This window comes from Nannobrachium achirus (assembly GCF_963921795.1).
Source record: "Nannobrachium achirus genome assembly, chromosome: 22".
NCBI classification, from domain to species: domain Eukaryota; kingdom Metazoa; phylum Chordata; class Actinopteri; order Myctophiformes; family Myctophidae; genus Nannobrachium; species Nannobrachium achirus.
In genome coordinates, this window is record NC_137829.1 from 43,844,995 (window position 1) to 43,860,774 (window position 15,780).

At 44.3% G+C, this 15,780-nt stretch overlaps 1 protein-coding gene across 1 annotated transcript in view; it reads right to left on the reverse strand.

The window, feature by feature from the left end:
- Positions 1 to 2,435: 2,435 nt before the first annotated feature.
- bard1 (BRCA1 associated RING domain 1) overlaps positions 2,436 to 15,780 on the reverse strand; it is a gene marked incomplete at its 5' end in the record, with an annotated part of 78,523 nt that continues 65,178 nt past the window's right edge. The window contains 2 exons of the mRNA XM_080752912.1: positions 2,436 to 3,004; positions 6,235 to 6,332. Coding sequence (XP_080609038.1) covers positions 2,663 to 3,004; positions 6,235 to 6,332 — 440 coding nt within the window. The 3' untranslated portion in view covers positions 2,436 to 2,662. The remainder of the gene's footprint in view (positions 3,005 to 6,234; positions 6,333 to 15,780) is intronic.

Consider the following 15,780-nt stretch of genomic DNA (forward strand, 5'->3'; position numbering starts at 1 on the left):
CATACTCAAAAAAGAAAGTAACTAAGTACATTTACTCAAGTACTTTGTATTCAGGCACTTTGACTTTACTTGAGTATTATTATTTTCATTAGTTAGTTTCCACAATGCAGTATAGTGTGATAATTTTACAGTTTTACTCAAGTAAAACATTTGAGTACTTTTTCCACCACTCTCACTCGCACGCACGCACGCACGCACGCAACACACACACACACACACACACACACACACACACACACACACACACACACACACACACACACACACACACACACACACACACACACACACACACACACACACACACACACACACACACACACACACACCGTGATTGGCTGAGAGGGGCAGCAGTTGCAGACAGTGGCGTCAGTTCAGAACAAGCTAAGGTATGGCAACATGACTGGTGTCTTATGACACCAGTCATGTTGCCATACCTTAGCAACAGGCACGATGAAAAGTACATTTTTATTATTTCCCCCTGTAGTCAAGGTATGGCAGCTGCATACCCCTGCCATACCCAATTGACGCCCCTGAGCAGTTGCCTGCTTCATCACCGCACCAGTCTGACACAGATACAGGGGGAGAAGGAACGCTAGGCTAGGCTAACTGCTAACCAAACGCCGTGGTCTGTGGAATGTCAGAGTGAAAGTGGAGTGTGGATTGATGCACGCACGCACACGCACAGTGTGTGCGTGTGTGTGTGTGTGTGTGTGTGTGTGTGTGTGTGTGTGTGTGTGTGTGTGTGTGTGTGTGTGTGTGTGTGTGTGGTGGGTCGGTGTGTGGTGGGGGGGAGCACTGTCTGCAGCAGCAGCAGTGTGGACGTTACAACAACAGTGTTAGCGTTAGCGACCAGGCTAGCAGGAAGAAGGGAGGAATTTGCCTAGTAACTGATCTCGGTAGCCTATCAAATGTAATTAATTAATAGCTATCACCGTGATGCGCAGATTACGCACCACGGTGACAAGCATTAAAATATGACACCCCAGTTATGATTAAAAAACGTAAAGCAGTCTTATATCACAATGCTGCAATATAAAGTTCCAATTTTTTTAACAGTATTTCAGAAATGAATATTCTACATATAAAATGTGTCTATAAAGAAATAGCTTAATTCCCTGAACTGGGCCTTTAATTACCCCCCGAGGAGGACAAAAAGTATACGACGAATAGCGTTATTGAATAATTTACATCAAACGGGTCCGAAGGCCTCCCGGGGTCCAAATGGACCACAGTCTTTATGAAGAGTGTACAAATGGAACCCAATGAACCCATAAGGGTCCATTTGGTCACATTTACACTCCGAGTCAAAACAACACAGAGGATTGTGCAGTGTACAGTCGTGGCTAAAAGTATTGGCACCCTTGCATTTGTAAAACAGAACAAAAACAAAAGAATCTTCCAGAAGCTTGGCAATTGAAAACATATTTTGCATCAACGTACAGTATTTGGTAGTGCAGAGGAACACAACATAAAACTAGAATAAATACAGAATCCTAGCTCATTCTTCAAAGAAACTTGCAGACATACTTAAATACACTGTACTTGAATTAGAAGCAGGCTATTCACCTGGAACTCACCTGTGGTGAGTCCAAGTTGACTTTAATCTTTAGTAACCACTAATCCACCCTGTTTAAATGGAGTAAATCCCTCATTCTGCTGTTTTGTGTCACACATTGAGCATGGACCAAATTAAAAAAATCACACTCGTGTGAACTGAGCGGTGGTGTGTGTGTGTGTGTGTGTGTGTGTGTGTGTGTGTGTGTGTGTGTGTGTGTGTGTGTGTGTGTGTGTGTGTGTGTGTGTGTGTGTGCAACAGCGCCCCTCCCTTAACATGTGTGGTCAGAAAAGGTTACTGCAGGCTACGGACAGGAGACAGACAGACAGACATACAGACAGACAGACAGACAGACCCACACACACGGCCACGTATAGGAGCGTTGTGACCACCGCTCGAAAAGGAGAGAATTGTCAGGAGGTCAGAGGTCAGATTGTAGCCAAGCATGGACAATCTGAAGGCTCCAAGTCCATCTCCAGAGACCTTGATTAGGGCTGTCCCGATATGACATTTTACATGACGATTAATTGTCACACAAATAATTGCGATTAACGATTTAATTGTGTATTTGTCGTTGACAATTACATTTCTGTTTGGCTTTTAGGCTTTGAAGTTGCACATGGCAGATATGACACATAACTTAAATATACAAAGAAATTACTGACATTTATCAACTTTCTACTTCTAAAAAATAACATTGATAGTGGAAATAGCCGATCTACAAGCTCACAATTGTGAGCTTGTAGATCTGCTATTTCCACTATTTCTGAAAATGTTTGTCAATGTATGAACATTTTTCAACATTCACGATTATGACGATTATGACAAAATATTTGCGATTATGTCAAATAATTACGATTAGACGATTATGTAATAATTGTGACAGCCCTAACCTTGATGTTCCTTCACTGTGCGCAATCTAGACGATTGTGTGTTGTGTTTTTATTTTTAAACAAATGCAGGGGTGCCAATACTTTTAGCCATGACTGTAGATCAAATTCGGGGTCCGAGAAAGAAAAGAAAAGAAAAGAAAATCACGGATTTACATCAAGAGTGCAAACTAAAACATTGAATTTGTGGGTCAAAGCGAACCAAACTTGAGGCTTAGAGCGAGTCCGGCACGGGCAAGAGGCGGAAGGCGGCGATGCAGTCAACGAGCCAGGTGGAGGGCGCCGACCACACCTTGCCGCGCCTCACCTCGGGGGGCGGCCCGTGGGGCCCCCGGGGGTCGTAGAGGATGTACTGGGTGCACAGGGCCTGGTCCGAGCCCGGCGGGGCGTGGTAGGCGGCGGCGCTCAGCGTCTGCGTGACGTCGCTGTCGGGCTTGGGCTGCCGGTTCAGCAGCTGGCCGCCGCCCGCCCTCAGCAGCTGGACGAGTTCCGCCTTGGGAGGCGCCGCGAACGAGCCCAGCAGGAAGAAGAAGCAGCCGTCGAAGAGGGGCGGGAGCTGAGGGGTGGGGGGGTAGGGGGGGGTTTCACGGAAATGGAGGACGCGAGATGGGGTAAGGGGAGCAGGGACGTGCAGAGAATGTTAGAGAGGCAGGGGCTGACATTTCTAAAAGGGCTTTGGGGAGAAAATATTGAAAATAGCCAACCTCCAAGCTCACAACGCGCCGCGACTTGTTGTGAGCTTGGAGGTCTGCTATTTTCGGTGCTTGATACCACAGTGAACTAAGCATAATCAAGTCAATACTGGAGGTGTGGCGTAACGGCATGGATTTCTACACAGAGAGGGATATTCTTTCAACATAAGATGCTGCACTCAAGTTTGGACAAGACAATTCTCTTGAATGCTGCCTTCAGGTATGGCATGGAAAGAGGGTGTTTGCATTTCTTTCACCATAGTAAAAACTGCATTCATGGTCTGGAGAGAGCACTTTTTTTACAGAGGGATAAAAGGTCAGGGGCTCAAGCCCCCTTTGATGTCTATGTGTGCAATGTGCCTGATAGGGCTGTAATCTATCCCTGTTCTAAGGATTCCAACTTCAGGGGGGGTTTTCCGAACGGACCATCGAATTAATTCGAACCATCGATTTTTTAATTAATTTAATAAAAACGAACAATTCGGCGCAGCGCCGCATTTTTGAGCTTGCAGATCTGCTACTTTTGATGCTTTTGTTTCTTTGAAGCGTAGCGTTGTGAGTTTCGACGCTGGAATCGAATTTGCGTCGTTTTAATCACAAGACTCGTAGCTTTCAGAAGGTATATAGCATGCTACGGTAAGCGGCACACACTCTTGTGTGTAGCCTAGTCTGTTTGTCAACATACGGTCCGCTGCCCCACGGGCGGGCCGTCAGGTCTTAATATGTGCGCAGCCTGCACCCGGCCGGCGATACTTAATTCTAATTAGCGTTCATATTAACAATTGTTAAATGAGCACTCAGATTTGCTGGGCCACCGTGGAATGCGATGTGCTGGTCTTTCACATTCTGATAATATTTTTTGTGTAAAAAAAAGAGAAAAAAAACCCTGAACCCATTAATTTAGAACTTCGATTGCTAACGTAAACGAACGGACGTTCGAACCTACGAACGTTCGGTTACAGCCTTATAAGAACATTGATAGTGGAAATAGCCGATCTACAAGCTCACAACGCGTCGCATCGCGGCGCGTTGTGAGCTTGTAGATCTGCTATTTCCACTATTTTTTACTTTAAAATATATATATGAACATTTTTCATCATGGAAGCGATTATGACGATTATGAAAAATAATCGCGATTATGTCAAATAATCGCGATTAGACGATTATGTAATAATTGTGACAGCCCTAGAGGAGGCAGAAACGCAGTGGGAGCCAGAGAGAGGGACAGACAGAGAAATCAAGACACGAACGCCCCTAACGAATCACAAGCGAAGTCGTTTCAGGATTCACGCAAAGCCCTGTTCCACATTAGCACTTTCTGCAAGCATCAAAGGCCTGGCTTCCGAAAGAGAAACAGCCAGGAGTTTAGATCCCTTATCTCTAGCCGTTTAAAAGATGTTAATCATTCAGCGGGATTCACAGGGTAAAACCTCACAGTCTTAACGAGAACAGAGGGCGGAGGGAACAAAGTGGCGCCCTGTTACCGTTTTCCCTTTGCTTGTAATGCATTTTAATGCTGAGTCATTGCATCGACTCGGTCTCACAGCTCTGCTGTTGCATTTCCAACAGTGGTGGGTACACAGCTGTTTGTTTTTTTTTGAGGCAAGAGACAACTTTCAGTGCTGCTGTGCTTTTAGCTCCCAAACTTGGGACCGCTTTGCGCCGCTTTTTAAAGCAGCAGGAACGGCAGCAAATCGGGCCGCCTGAGGCCATTCTATTCGCAGCGTCAATGAACTCAATTGTTTTCTGGCCCGTAAATTGGTTCTCAAGAGTTTCACCGATGTAGTGTGTCCACTGGCTCCCGTTCCCTCTCGCAGGCATGTCCTTAATTCATAATCGACATGGTCTTCGAACAGTGACCATTTCCACAGCCCAAAATGAAGAGGAAAGAGACAAGATACGTTGTAAAGGTAGGTTGCCAACCAATCAAACGGCAGGTCTTTGTCATCTCGTCTAAACAAAACGACATACATGACCTTGGCTAGAGATGGACTGAAGGCCTATTGTGACTTATCGTGTAATCGTGAGCATTCATGGGTTAATACAAAAATAAAATCTCACGACTAAAGAATTGTGTCCTAATGTGCCATTTGTGGAACAGTGTGAAAGGAGCCCCCACACTAGTGCTGTTTCCTACACAATATTATGTAAAATGATGATGTGTTTCTGCTGCTCTGCATACTGCCAACCAGGTGAAGACATCACAGCTTGAGGCTTTGCCTTTAACATTTGCTTTTATGAAATATCTGAGACCTTTAGGATTTTATGTGCATGTTTTTTGTGAAGGCACCTACCCTGGGGAGTCGGGGACACGGGGAGAACATGCAAACTCCACACAGAAAGGCCCTTTTGCCACTGGGCACTGATGATTAGGGATGGAGCTTGTTAATTGTTATTGATAATGAGCACCTTATCGATCCTGCTTATTGAGACGGGCTTTTATCAAGCCCACTATTGAACATTTTCTAATATTTTGTGAAAAGATATGAGACGACAAATTCAAGACATAACTGATATATTTTATATTGGCCAGTTTTTGCGACTCTGAGTTTGTTGCTGACCACCACCATAAAAAGATGACAATTGACAAAAGTAAAAAATATCCTTAAATATCATTAAAACAATCATTCATTAGTGTGCAATAAATGGCTTTATATTATGGATAGTACTGGAATAATTTCTTGATAGCCTCTTGTCTTGATTGTTTAAACATGACATCATGGGCCGCTATGCTCGATAACAAGCTTGATAAGCCCAAATCGGGTGTTATCGGGTTATCGAGCTACCCTTGTTTAGGGCTCCATCCCTACTGATGACGCGGAGGAGAGAACGCGTCCACAGCGTCCCCAGCGAGAATCAAACTCAGGACCTTCTAGCTGTGAGGTGACAGCTCGACCGACTGCGCCACCGTGCCCACTAAATGCTCTAATATTAAAACAACCGAATGTAGCCCATCTACTAGCTGTCCAAGAAGACATGCTGGCTTCCATGGACTCCAAATGACTGAATTCAGTGGTGGCGGCTGAGAACTTTAATCCATGAGCATTTGATGTGTGAGCGCGACCCTTTGCCCGTCTTCGCGTTCCATACTCACCAAGCTACATCTGTTGACACGGCTGCGCTGGGGGCCTTCTCCTGCCTCGTAGTCAGACTCAGGAATCCAGCTGCGAGCCTGCAGGCAGGCATCCAACCCTAACAGTGGACAGAGACAAAAAGAAACCCCAAGCTATGACTTTATCGAGTCAAAAGAAATGTATAAATAAAAACACACATAAAAACAGGGGCTCCAAGACAGCTGCAGATGAGGGTATACACGATGGCTGCGTCCCACTCATCGTCGTCAGCGGTTAAGATGAAAGCGCCGCCATCGCTGCGCGCGTTGACCAACGACAAGCGCCGTCCATGATGGACTTAACCCATTTAGGGCCTAGAATTATTGAATGCTTTAACCAGTGAAAAATAGCAGATATACAAGCTCACAGCGCGGCACCGAGTGCCGCGCTGCGAGCTTGTAGATCTGCTATTTTTGAAAAAGTCGTGAACATGTGTGCAAATCTTTGAATATATGTATTTTCAAAGCGAACGTTTGTAACTCAAATTTTGCTTCTGGGGGGTCCCTGGAACTAAATATTTTGAGATGGGGGTCCACGGCCAAATAAATATCAGTTTGGGGATCCTTCACATGAAAAGGTTTGAGAACCACTGACATAGTAGTCTCTCAAGAACAGACTAACTGAGCTCCAGTTAAGTGAAAAGGACCTTTTCTTTGACGATGGCTGGCCAGATTGCTGACATAGAAACATTATAGGTTTTTCAAAAAATCTTAGAAGGATTCAAAAGACACTTATAGAATCGGGTCAAAATTCTAATTTTCACGATTAAAAAAAAAGAAAAAATAGCAGATCTACAAGCTCGCGGCGCGGCACTCGGTGCCGCGCTGTGAGCTTGTATATCTGCTATTTTTCAATAGTTAAAGCATAAAATAATAATACACTATAGTGTGTACCCGTTCTAAATGGGTTTTAACGATGCAATTACTGTTAAGAATAACAGAAGACTTCAGGAGGGATCAAGCTCCATCTCTGCCTTGCCTCACTGGAGATGCGCCACAGTAAAGACTCCTTTATTCACATATTTTCAGAAAAAGATGAGAAACGTTTCCACTAAAGCGCTTGAGAAAACACTGTTGTTTTTTTTGGTGATTTTTATTTATTTATTAAAAGGCAGAAAATAAAAGTACAGTGAGACAGTGAAAATCAGCTGCCTTCACGACCCCATGTTGTCACCGATAAAAAAAAATATGTTTTTGAGCAATTATACTAGATATGGGGAGCTGTCTTCAGACGCTGCTATTTGCAGTAAATGCTCAGTTATTTGATTGTTGGTAAAAAAAACAAGAAAAGTAAAACACCTAGGCCGCATGGATCACAATTAAGAAACCTGTATATTGTGCATTTTAAATAGATAGAGCACAGCAATGCAGCTGAAATGACCGAAACATGGTCTGGAAAAAAGATGGCAAGCGTCATCCATCCCTGACATACAGTAGCATCGACATGATTGCAAATGTGTCTTGCCTTGGATCAGCGTTTCTCAACCTGTGGGTCGGGACCCCCAGGGGGGTCCCCAGAATTATTTTGGGGGGTCCCCAGATGATTAACTTAATGTGAAACATTGTTTTCTCACTCAACATTAAACAAAACCAACATAACGTTTAAGTGTATAGAGCAGGGGTCTTCAAAGTTTTCAGGCCGGGGACCCCCAAACTGATGGGGAGATGGAGCAGGGACCCCCTACCACCTCGTAGGGTGGGGGGGTCGGGGCTACGACATATTTTTTATTTTAAACATGTACAAGTTACAGCGAGCAGGGTGGGCCGTACCACTACCATTTCTAAACATACTACTTATTAACTGAGAACAAATGTCAATAATATCAACAATCTGTCAATTGCATAGTAATCATGTATTCAAGCTATTCAAAATGGATAGAATCATGATTTATTTTTAACATAAATGTGGAAAATGGCAAAAAAAAAAAAAAAAGAAAAAACATTTTTTGAAATCTGTTTTTTTTTTTTTTTTAAGCAATAATTTCGCGGACCCCCTGCAGTACCTCCGCGGACCCCCTAGGGGTCGCGGACCCCCTGTTGAAGACCCCTGATAGAGGGTATATGCACATTTCTAAAGTGACAATTTAAGGACTTTTTAAAGGAGCTATAGACAACTTTTTCTTGAGAAACGGATGCTAAAAAAAAAATAATGTTCGAAAATATTTAATAAAAGAATATGCTTCAAATATGTGTTTCTGTTTAAAAATGTCCACAAAAAGTGTAAAATAATGATAAAATAATAATTTTCGCCATTGTCGGGCCGACAGCCGACACTTTGTTTACATCCTATCAATCCATATAAAAGAATAGACTAGGATGTAAACAAAGTGTCAGTCTGACAAAGGCTAAAATGATTATTTTATCATTATTTTACGCCATGGACATTTTTGAACAGAAACACATATATGAAGTATATTTTTTTATAAAATATTTTCGAAACATTATTTTTATTTTAGCAGAAAAAGTTGACTATAGCCCCTTTAATACCTTTAAAATTGACAAATTAAACATTAACCAAATTGTCAAATATTAGAGGCAGACATTGTGAAAATAGCAGATCTACAATGCTCACAACGCCTCGCATTGCGAGGCGTTGTGAGCATGTAGATCTGCTATTTTCACAATAGAACCGTGTTATACAAAATGTGATGCCATAGCTCTTAGGGTGGGGGGTCCCCAGTTAAAATATGATTATTTTGGGGGTCGCGGCCTGAAAAGGTTGAGAACCACAGCCTTCGATATACCAGTAAGACTCCCTAAATCGGGAGATAAGTGACCGTCAGGTCGCATACACTTTAGAAGGCAATGGTAGCCAATCAGGAGGGAATATGGGAAATGGGACAGATCCATGTTGATGACATGAGTCTAGACATACTGTGTACCGCAAAAATGTGTTTAGCAAGAATCGGCCTCATGGTGGCGCTAGAAGAGGGCCATGTGAGAAATGGTGGTTGTGGTTTGGCAGCCAAGGAGTGTGTGTGCAAAGTTTGGCATGGATAGGGGCAACGGTGGTGGAGATATGAGTAGGGCAAAAGTGTGACGTGACGTGATGGAGAGACAGACAGACTGACAGCCGGGGGAGGTTTTGATAGTAACTGGGACCTGACGGTCGCAACACAATAAGCTAAAGCAGCTGTGCAGCAACATTGTTTGTGATGATAATTCATAGATTTTGCATCAAATACCGTTGACGCAAATGGCCTAGCTGGCCTATAATGAAGATCCACAAGGTAACGGTGCGTTTCACCCACACAACCACCTCTGATTCATTTCACCTCCCCTGGCCATTTAATTCCCCATGCGGTCATGCCTGGCTGCGAGATACAGTGACATTAACAGATTAGGTTACAATGTGTGTGAACGCCCTGTCACAACACGGCCATCTAAAGATCACAAATAAATTAATATACACACACACACGGGCCGGGCACCCGCGCGCACGCACACACACAAAGTCTCCGTAACAGTGGTTGGGTATAATTACATTTCCTCATCCCCCTTAATTACAGCTTTCATTTGGAGACCTTGTTAGACTTAGGCAGGAAGGGGGTGGGGGGATACTGGGGACTAATCCAGCCCTCGCTCTGGACGATAGCACTGGTTCGTTAGCCCAGTACCAAGCACTCATTATTAGCATATCAGCTAATTACAGTCGCACAGGAGAAGGAGACGCGTGTGATCTGCAGACCCTTCAAACTCTTGCCTTATATCCTAAATGAGTATTAGATTAAACACAAATTAATGCTTGTGCACTGACTGTAAAAGTATGAGGGCTTTAGTTTCCGCCTCGAGTACCAGCGACTCCACTTTGGGGCCTTTTCCACCGGGCAAATAACCGGTTCTGGTTCTTCCTCCCGCCTATGGGATGAACCAGAGGTGAGCTTTTCCACCGAGAACCGGAGTTGGTTCCGAACCGTAAAAGTTGGTCCGGAACTGGAACCACAAAATCCTTGTTTTTTGTGGTTCCGGAGCCAAACTCCTTGGCTCTGGTTCAATCTGGTGGAAACGCAAGCTGGTTCGCAAGAACGAACCAAGGTTCCCAAGCAAGTTGAACCGGCACTGGTTCTGGAACCGGTTCCTCTAGTGTGTTGGGATCGTGAACCGCAGCCATGTCAAGTTTCAGATGGGCTTTGTTTTACGAAGGCAGGGTCAGAGACACACAATAAATAACGGAAGGGGGGCATAATGCGCTCGGGTGGCGCAGTGGTAAAGTGGTTAAGGACCTCCAGGGACCCCCAGAAGCAAAGATTAGATTTTCGTCTATTCTGCATCCAATTTAAAGGACAACTTTGTTTTTTTACAACAAGGGTTCATAGTTTAGATTGTAATTAGAGAAAAGAAAAAGTGAGTGTTAAAATGTTTTCATTTGCTTCGTTCTATTGTTTTATTGTGTTTACCGTGCTAAAATGTGGGGCATGCGTACGCATGGGGGCATGCGTACAAGTGGCTAAATATGTCTTATTAGACACAATAAGCCAGCAGTTTCTTTATTGCTAATAACAGTAACACTTCTATCCCCCATAAGTCACATCCAACCATGAAAGGTTGCGTTGTATCTTGGGAATGGGCTTATTCTGTGTAAAATTACATATTTAGCCACTTGTACGCATGCCCCCAACCACTGAAATAAGAATCTCTAAAACAATAGAAAGAAGTAAATTAAATAATTTTAACACTCATCTTTTATATTCTTTAATTAAAATATGAACCCTTGTTGTAAAAAACGAAAGTTGTCCTTTAAGTCCACAGACCTGTTGGAAAACACGCGGTCGAGGTCGACTTTGTTTTAGGTTGAGTTTTCTGGTATTCAAAGATCTCTGCTCCACAATAAGACAACGCTCAGAATGGAGGAGCAGGACCGACAAGAAGCAAACCGTGGCTCCATCTCGCTGTCAGTGGCAGGCTACTGAGGCATGGCACGCCCAGAGCTGCACGCACGCACGTGAACACACACACACCCCAACGTGCACATGTATGTACACACATGTGCACACGAGGAACCGGTGAGGCAGAGACGTGATGCCAAAGTGATTGTGGAGAGGAAAGACGAGAAGTGTCAAGTGCTCGGCTGCTGTGGAGAGGACGGGGGAACGGGAGGGGGCTTCTCCACACACACACACACACACACACACACACACACACACACACACACACACACACACACACACACACACACACACACACACACACACACACACACACACACACACACACACACACACACACACACACACACACACACACACACACACAAATAGGCATGCAATGCACGCATCGACGCACAATTCAGATTTCTAACTTCTAAATAAAAGATGGCAGGGACACAAGAGGTGTGCGCGCCATTTTGCATTCATTTATGTACACACATACACACACACACACACACACACACACGCGCGCGCACGCAAAGAAACAGTAAAGAGATGCTGCTGCTGCTGCATACACCAGTCAAAGGGAATACCACAGACAGCTCTTTGACAGGACGTCCTTTTCACTTCCCCACCCAAAGCCAAAGCGTCTCTGAATGTCTAGCTTGTTGTTGTCGCTAGAAATGCCGCTCAAGGATGCCAGTGAGGCAGGTTGAGGACGGCTCCATTTTGTCTGGACCACACACAGCGGGACCAGCCCTATAAAGGTGAGTGTCTCTGACTGACTTGAGTCGGTCACAGAGTCACCGACTCATGAAATGACACCATTGGTCGGCCAGTTGGCCCAGAAACGAACAAGCCAATCGCAGAGTCAATCTTCCCTCCAGGAATGGGGTGTAGTGTCTTGTAGTGTGAGCATTTGCCCCTCAAAATAGATATGTACAAACCGGAAAAAGAATAAGTAATTTATGTGCAGTTTCACGTACAACCTATTAGGGATGAAACAAATACTCACGCTACAGTAATATCATGATGCAATTACGCAATCAACATTTATCACAATATTAAAAAATAGCAGGACACACACAGCGCGGCACCGAGTGCCGCGCTGCGAGCTTGTAGATCTGCTATTTTTGAAAAAGTCGTGAAAATGTGTGCAAATCTTTGACTATTATGTATTTTCAAAGCGAACGTTTGTAACTCAAATTTTGCTTCTGGGTGGTCCCTGTAACTAAATATTTTGAGATGGGGGTCCGTGGCCAAATAAATATCATTTTGGGTGTCCTTCACATGAAAACGTTTGAGAACCACTGACATAGTAGTCTCTCAAGAACAGACTAACTGAGCTCCAGTTAAGTGAAAAGGACCTTTTCTTTGACGATGGCTGGCCAGATTGCTAACATAGAAACATAGGTTTTTCAAAAAAACCTTAGAAGGATTCAAAAGACACTTATAGAATCGGGTCAAAATTCTAATTTTCACGATTTTTCAAAAATAGCAGATCTACAAGCTCGCAGCGCGGCAATCGGTGCCGCGCTGTGAGCTTGTATATCTGCTATTTTTCAATACTTAAAGCATAAAATAATGAAACACAAATTGTGTACCCGTTCTGAATGGGTTAAGGGTGGAAAAAGAGGAAAAAAGACCTTTAAAGAAATCAGGCTACCATTGGCTTGTTCTGCATTTAGTCTTTCAATTAGATTATCTAACTTAAATATTTTAGAGATTGGCCATAAAGTTAGTTGGTTGAATTAGTTCATTCATTGCGATCTCAGAGTGATTTAGAATCACAGGGGTTTAGAATCCTGCATCAAAACCAACCCAGTCAAAGGCACGTCTCCTGCACTTGACACTCTCTCAGTTCTGTCATCTTTTTCTGTGAAGTCAGGAGAGTTTAGCTTGTTCTGGGGGGGGGGGGGGGGGGGGGGGGGGGGGAGGTGCTCGGCTCACTCTTGACATTCAAGAGCACCCAGTGTCCTGTGAGACGTTCAAATAGAATTTAGAAATGTTTTTCCTGCTATGCATAGAAATGGACGATGTTTTCTGCTATGCATGCATATCCCTAGAGTAGACGCCATTCTGGCAGTGTGTATCTGGGGGTGGCGGGGGGGGGGGGGGTAAACACGACTAGGACAAAACCAAGTATCTGGCCGAACCAAGGGTATAGTATCCGGCTTGTAAGTTAAAGGAGTCATCCAGACCAAAACACATATAGGGTTAAATCTGCCTTTTATCATACCCCTTCATACCTGCTTTAGTCGATTTTTTTCATAGCTGCCCCTGTTGCTAGATTTCGGCTGCCCCTGTTGCTAGATTTCGCAGGCTCTCTCATAACTAACACAGTGGATTGTCCTTAGGCTAGTGCGGTCATTTCTTTAGCTTCAAAGTTAGTATTTTTTTATTGGATTGTGTTTACACAACGTCCTGAGATCAACCAAACCGCTGTTTTGACCTCACAGGCACCCTTACTTGTCAAACGGCTTCTGCTCTGCACCAGAGCAGGGAGAGGAGAGGCTAGAAAGGGAGGGAGGGAGGGGTCTGTTTGACAAGTAAGGGTGCCTGTGAGGTCAAAACAGCGATGTGGTTCGTCTCAGGACGTTGTGTAAACACAATCCAATAAAAAAATACTAACTTTGAAGCTCAAGAAATGACCGCACTAGCCTAAGGACAATCCACTGTGTTAGTTATGAGAGAGCCCGCGAAATCTAGCAACAGGGGCAGCCGAAATCTAGCAACAGGGGCAGCTATGAAAAAAATCGACTAAAGCAGGTATGAAGGGGTATGATAAAAGGCAGATTTAACCCTATATGTGTTTTGGTCTGGATGTCTCCTTTAAGCCGATATAGGAAGAGACTTCAAGAGAAAGTTCATATGAATGGCCGCTAGTTTCGCCGTTTCCCCCCCCCCCCCCCCATGCTGGTGCCAAAAAGTATTATGCTTTTGCCAAACTTTACACTTGATTGTATTACCTTAATAAACATTGTCATAAATACTTTATGCTTCCAGTCACTCGTTTAAAGTCTTTTTTCAATCACCATGACATGCGTTTTGTTTAATTATTGTCCCATGTATTTTAAAATTGATGATAAAATTGCGTATGCCGTAGGAGGGGCTTGGCTAGCTTGATTGACAAGCTCCCAACCAATAGCATGTAAAAAATACTTTTCTAAAACCTAAAAATGCTATCTAGCTTCATGTGTGGTCATCGAGGGAAGGGGAGTGTTACAGTAGTGCTATAGGTTTAGGTGGAGTCTGAAGAGGTGAGTCTTCAGGCCACGGCGGAAGCTAGGGAGTGATTCTGTAGTTCTAAGTGCGACAGGGAGTTTATTCCACAGTTTGGGGGCCAGGAGGGCAAACTGTCTAAGACGAGCGGATTTTTGTCCTGGGGTTTTTAGCGAGGGTTCTGTCAGCATCCCTGTGTTGGCTGATCTGAGTGAACAAGTGGGGTTGTAGGGGTTGATCAAGTTTTGGAGGTATGGAGGAGCTGTACCTTTGGCTGCTTTGAAGATCAGCATCAGTGTTTTGTATTCAGTGCGGGCCACAACCGGGAGCCTGATGATTAGCTATAGCTGGCTGTCCAGGACCACACCAAAGTTTCTAGCAGTTGGAACCGATGCATTATCTATGGAAATAGTGAGATCTTGCATGGGGCAAGACTTGAACCAGGGCCCACCAGCTCTGGTCTCCTCTCTCTCTCTCTGCTTGATTGACTGCTGAGCTCAGCACAGGTGGATACTGCAGACGGGGGCTGCAGGAGCTCATCCAAACTTATCAAACAGTATGGGCACAAAACCTCGCTATATCGACCATTATGAATAAAAGGCTGTCTTTTCATCGTTTTATTCGTGTCATCCTTTCACTCGAAATGAGCGTGTTCCATAGACTGTTCAAGAAGAACATTCACTAAATGCCTGCAAGCCTCTATTCTAACCTCCATGCTGTTGTCTAGTGGTTCAATGTGCAATAGGGGTGCAATAGTTACATCGAAATTATTTTAACTGAATTTAAAAATAATAAAACATTTTTTAAAGACAATTATTGTAACTATAAAGGATTGCTCCTCTGAGCATATGTCTTCGCATGGCTGTCCATCCATCCATCCATCTTCAACCGTTTATCCGGAATCGGGTCGCGGGGGTAACAGTTCCAACTGAGACCTCCAGATTTCCTTATCCTGAGCAACTTCCTCCACTCCCTCAGGGAGTATACCGAGGCGTTCCCAAGCCAGTTTGGAGATATAATCCCTCCATCTGGTCTTTGGTCTACCACGGGGTCTCCTCCCAGTGGGACGTGCATCGAGGACCTTCCTAGGAAGGCGCTCGGGGGGCATCCGTACTAGATGCCCGAACCACCTAAGCTGACTCCTTTCCAAGTGTAGGAGCAGCGGTTCTACTCCAAGTCTCTCTCGGGTGACTGAACTTCTCACCCTATCTCTAAGGGAGATACCAGCCACCCGACCTTATACTTTCGGTCATGACCCACACTTCATGACCATAGGTGAGGTGAGAGTAGGAACGAAGATTGCTCGGTAAACAGAGAGGCTGGAACACCCTTAATCATTATTGACACTATTGCCACTGTATTACCAATCGACTATATCATGGGCACGATACAGCCCATATGCCCATTTAGAAGATCTCGGCTTTGCTGATGACATGTT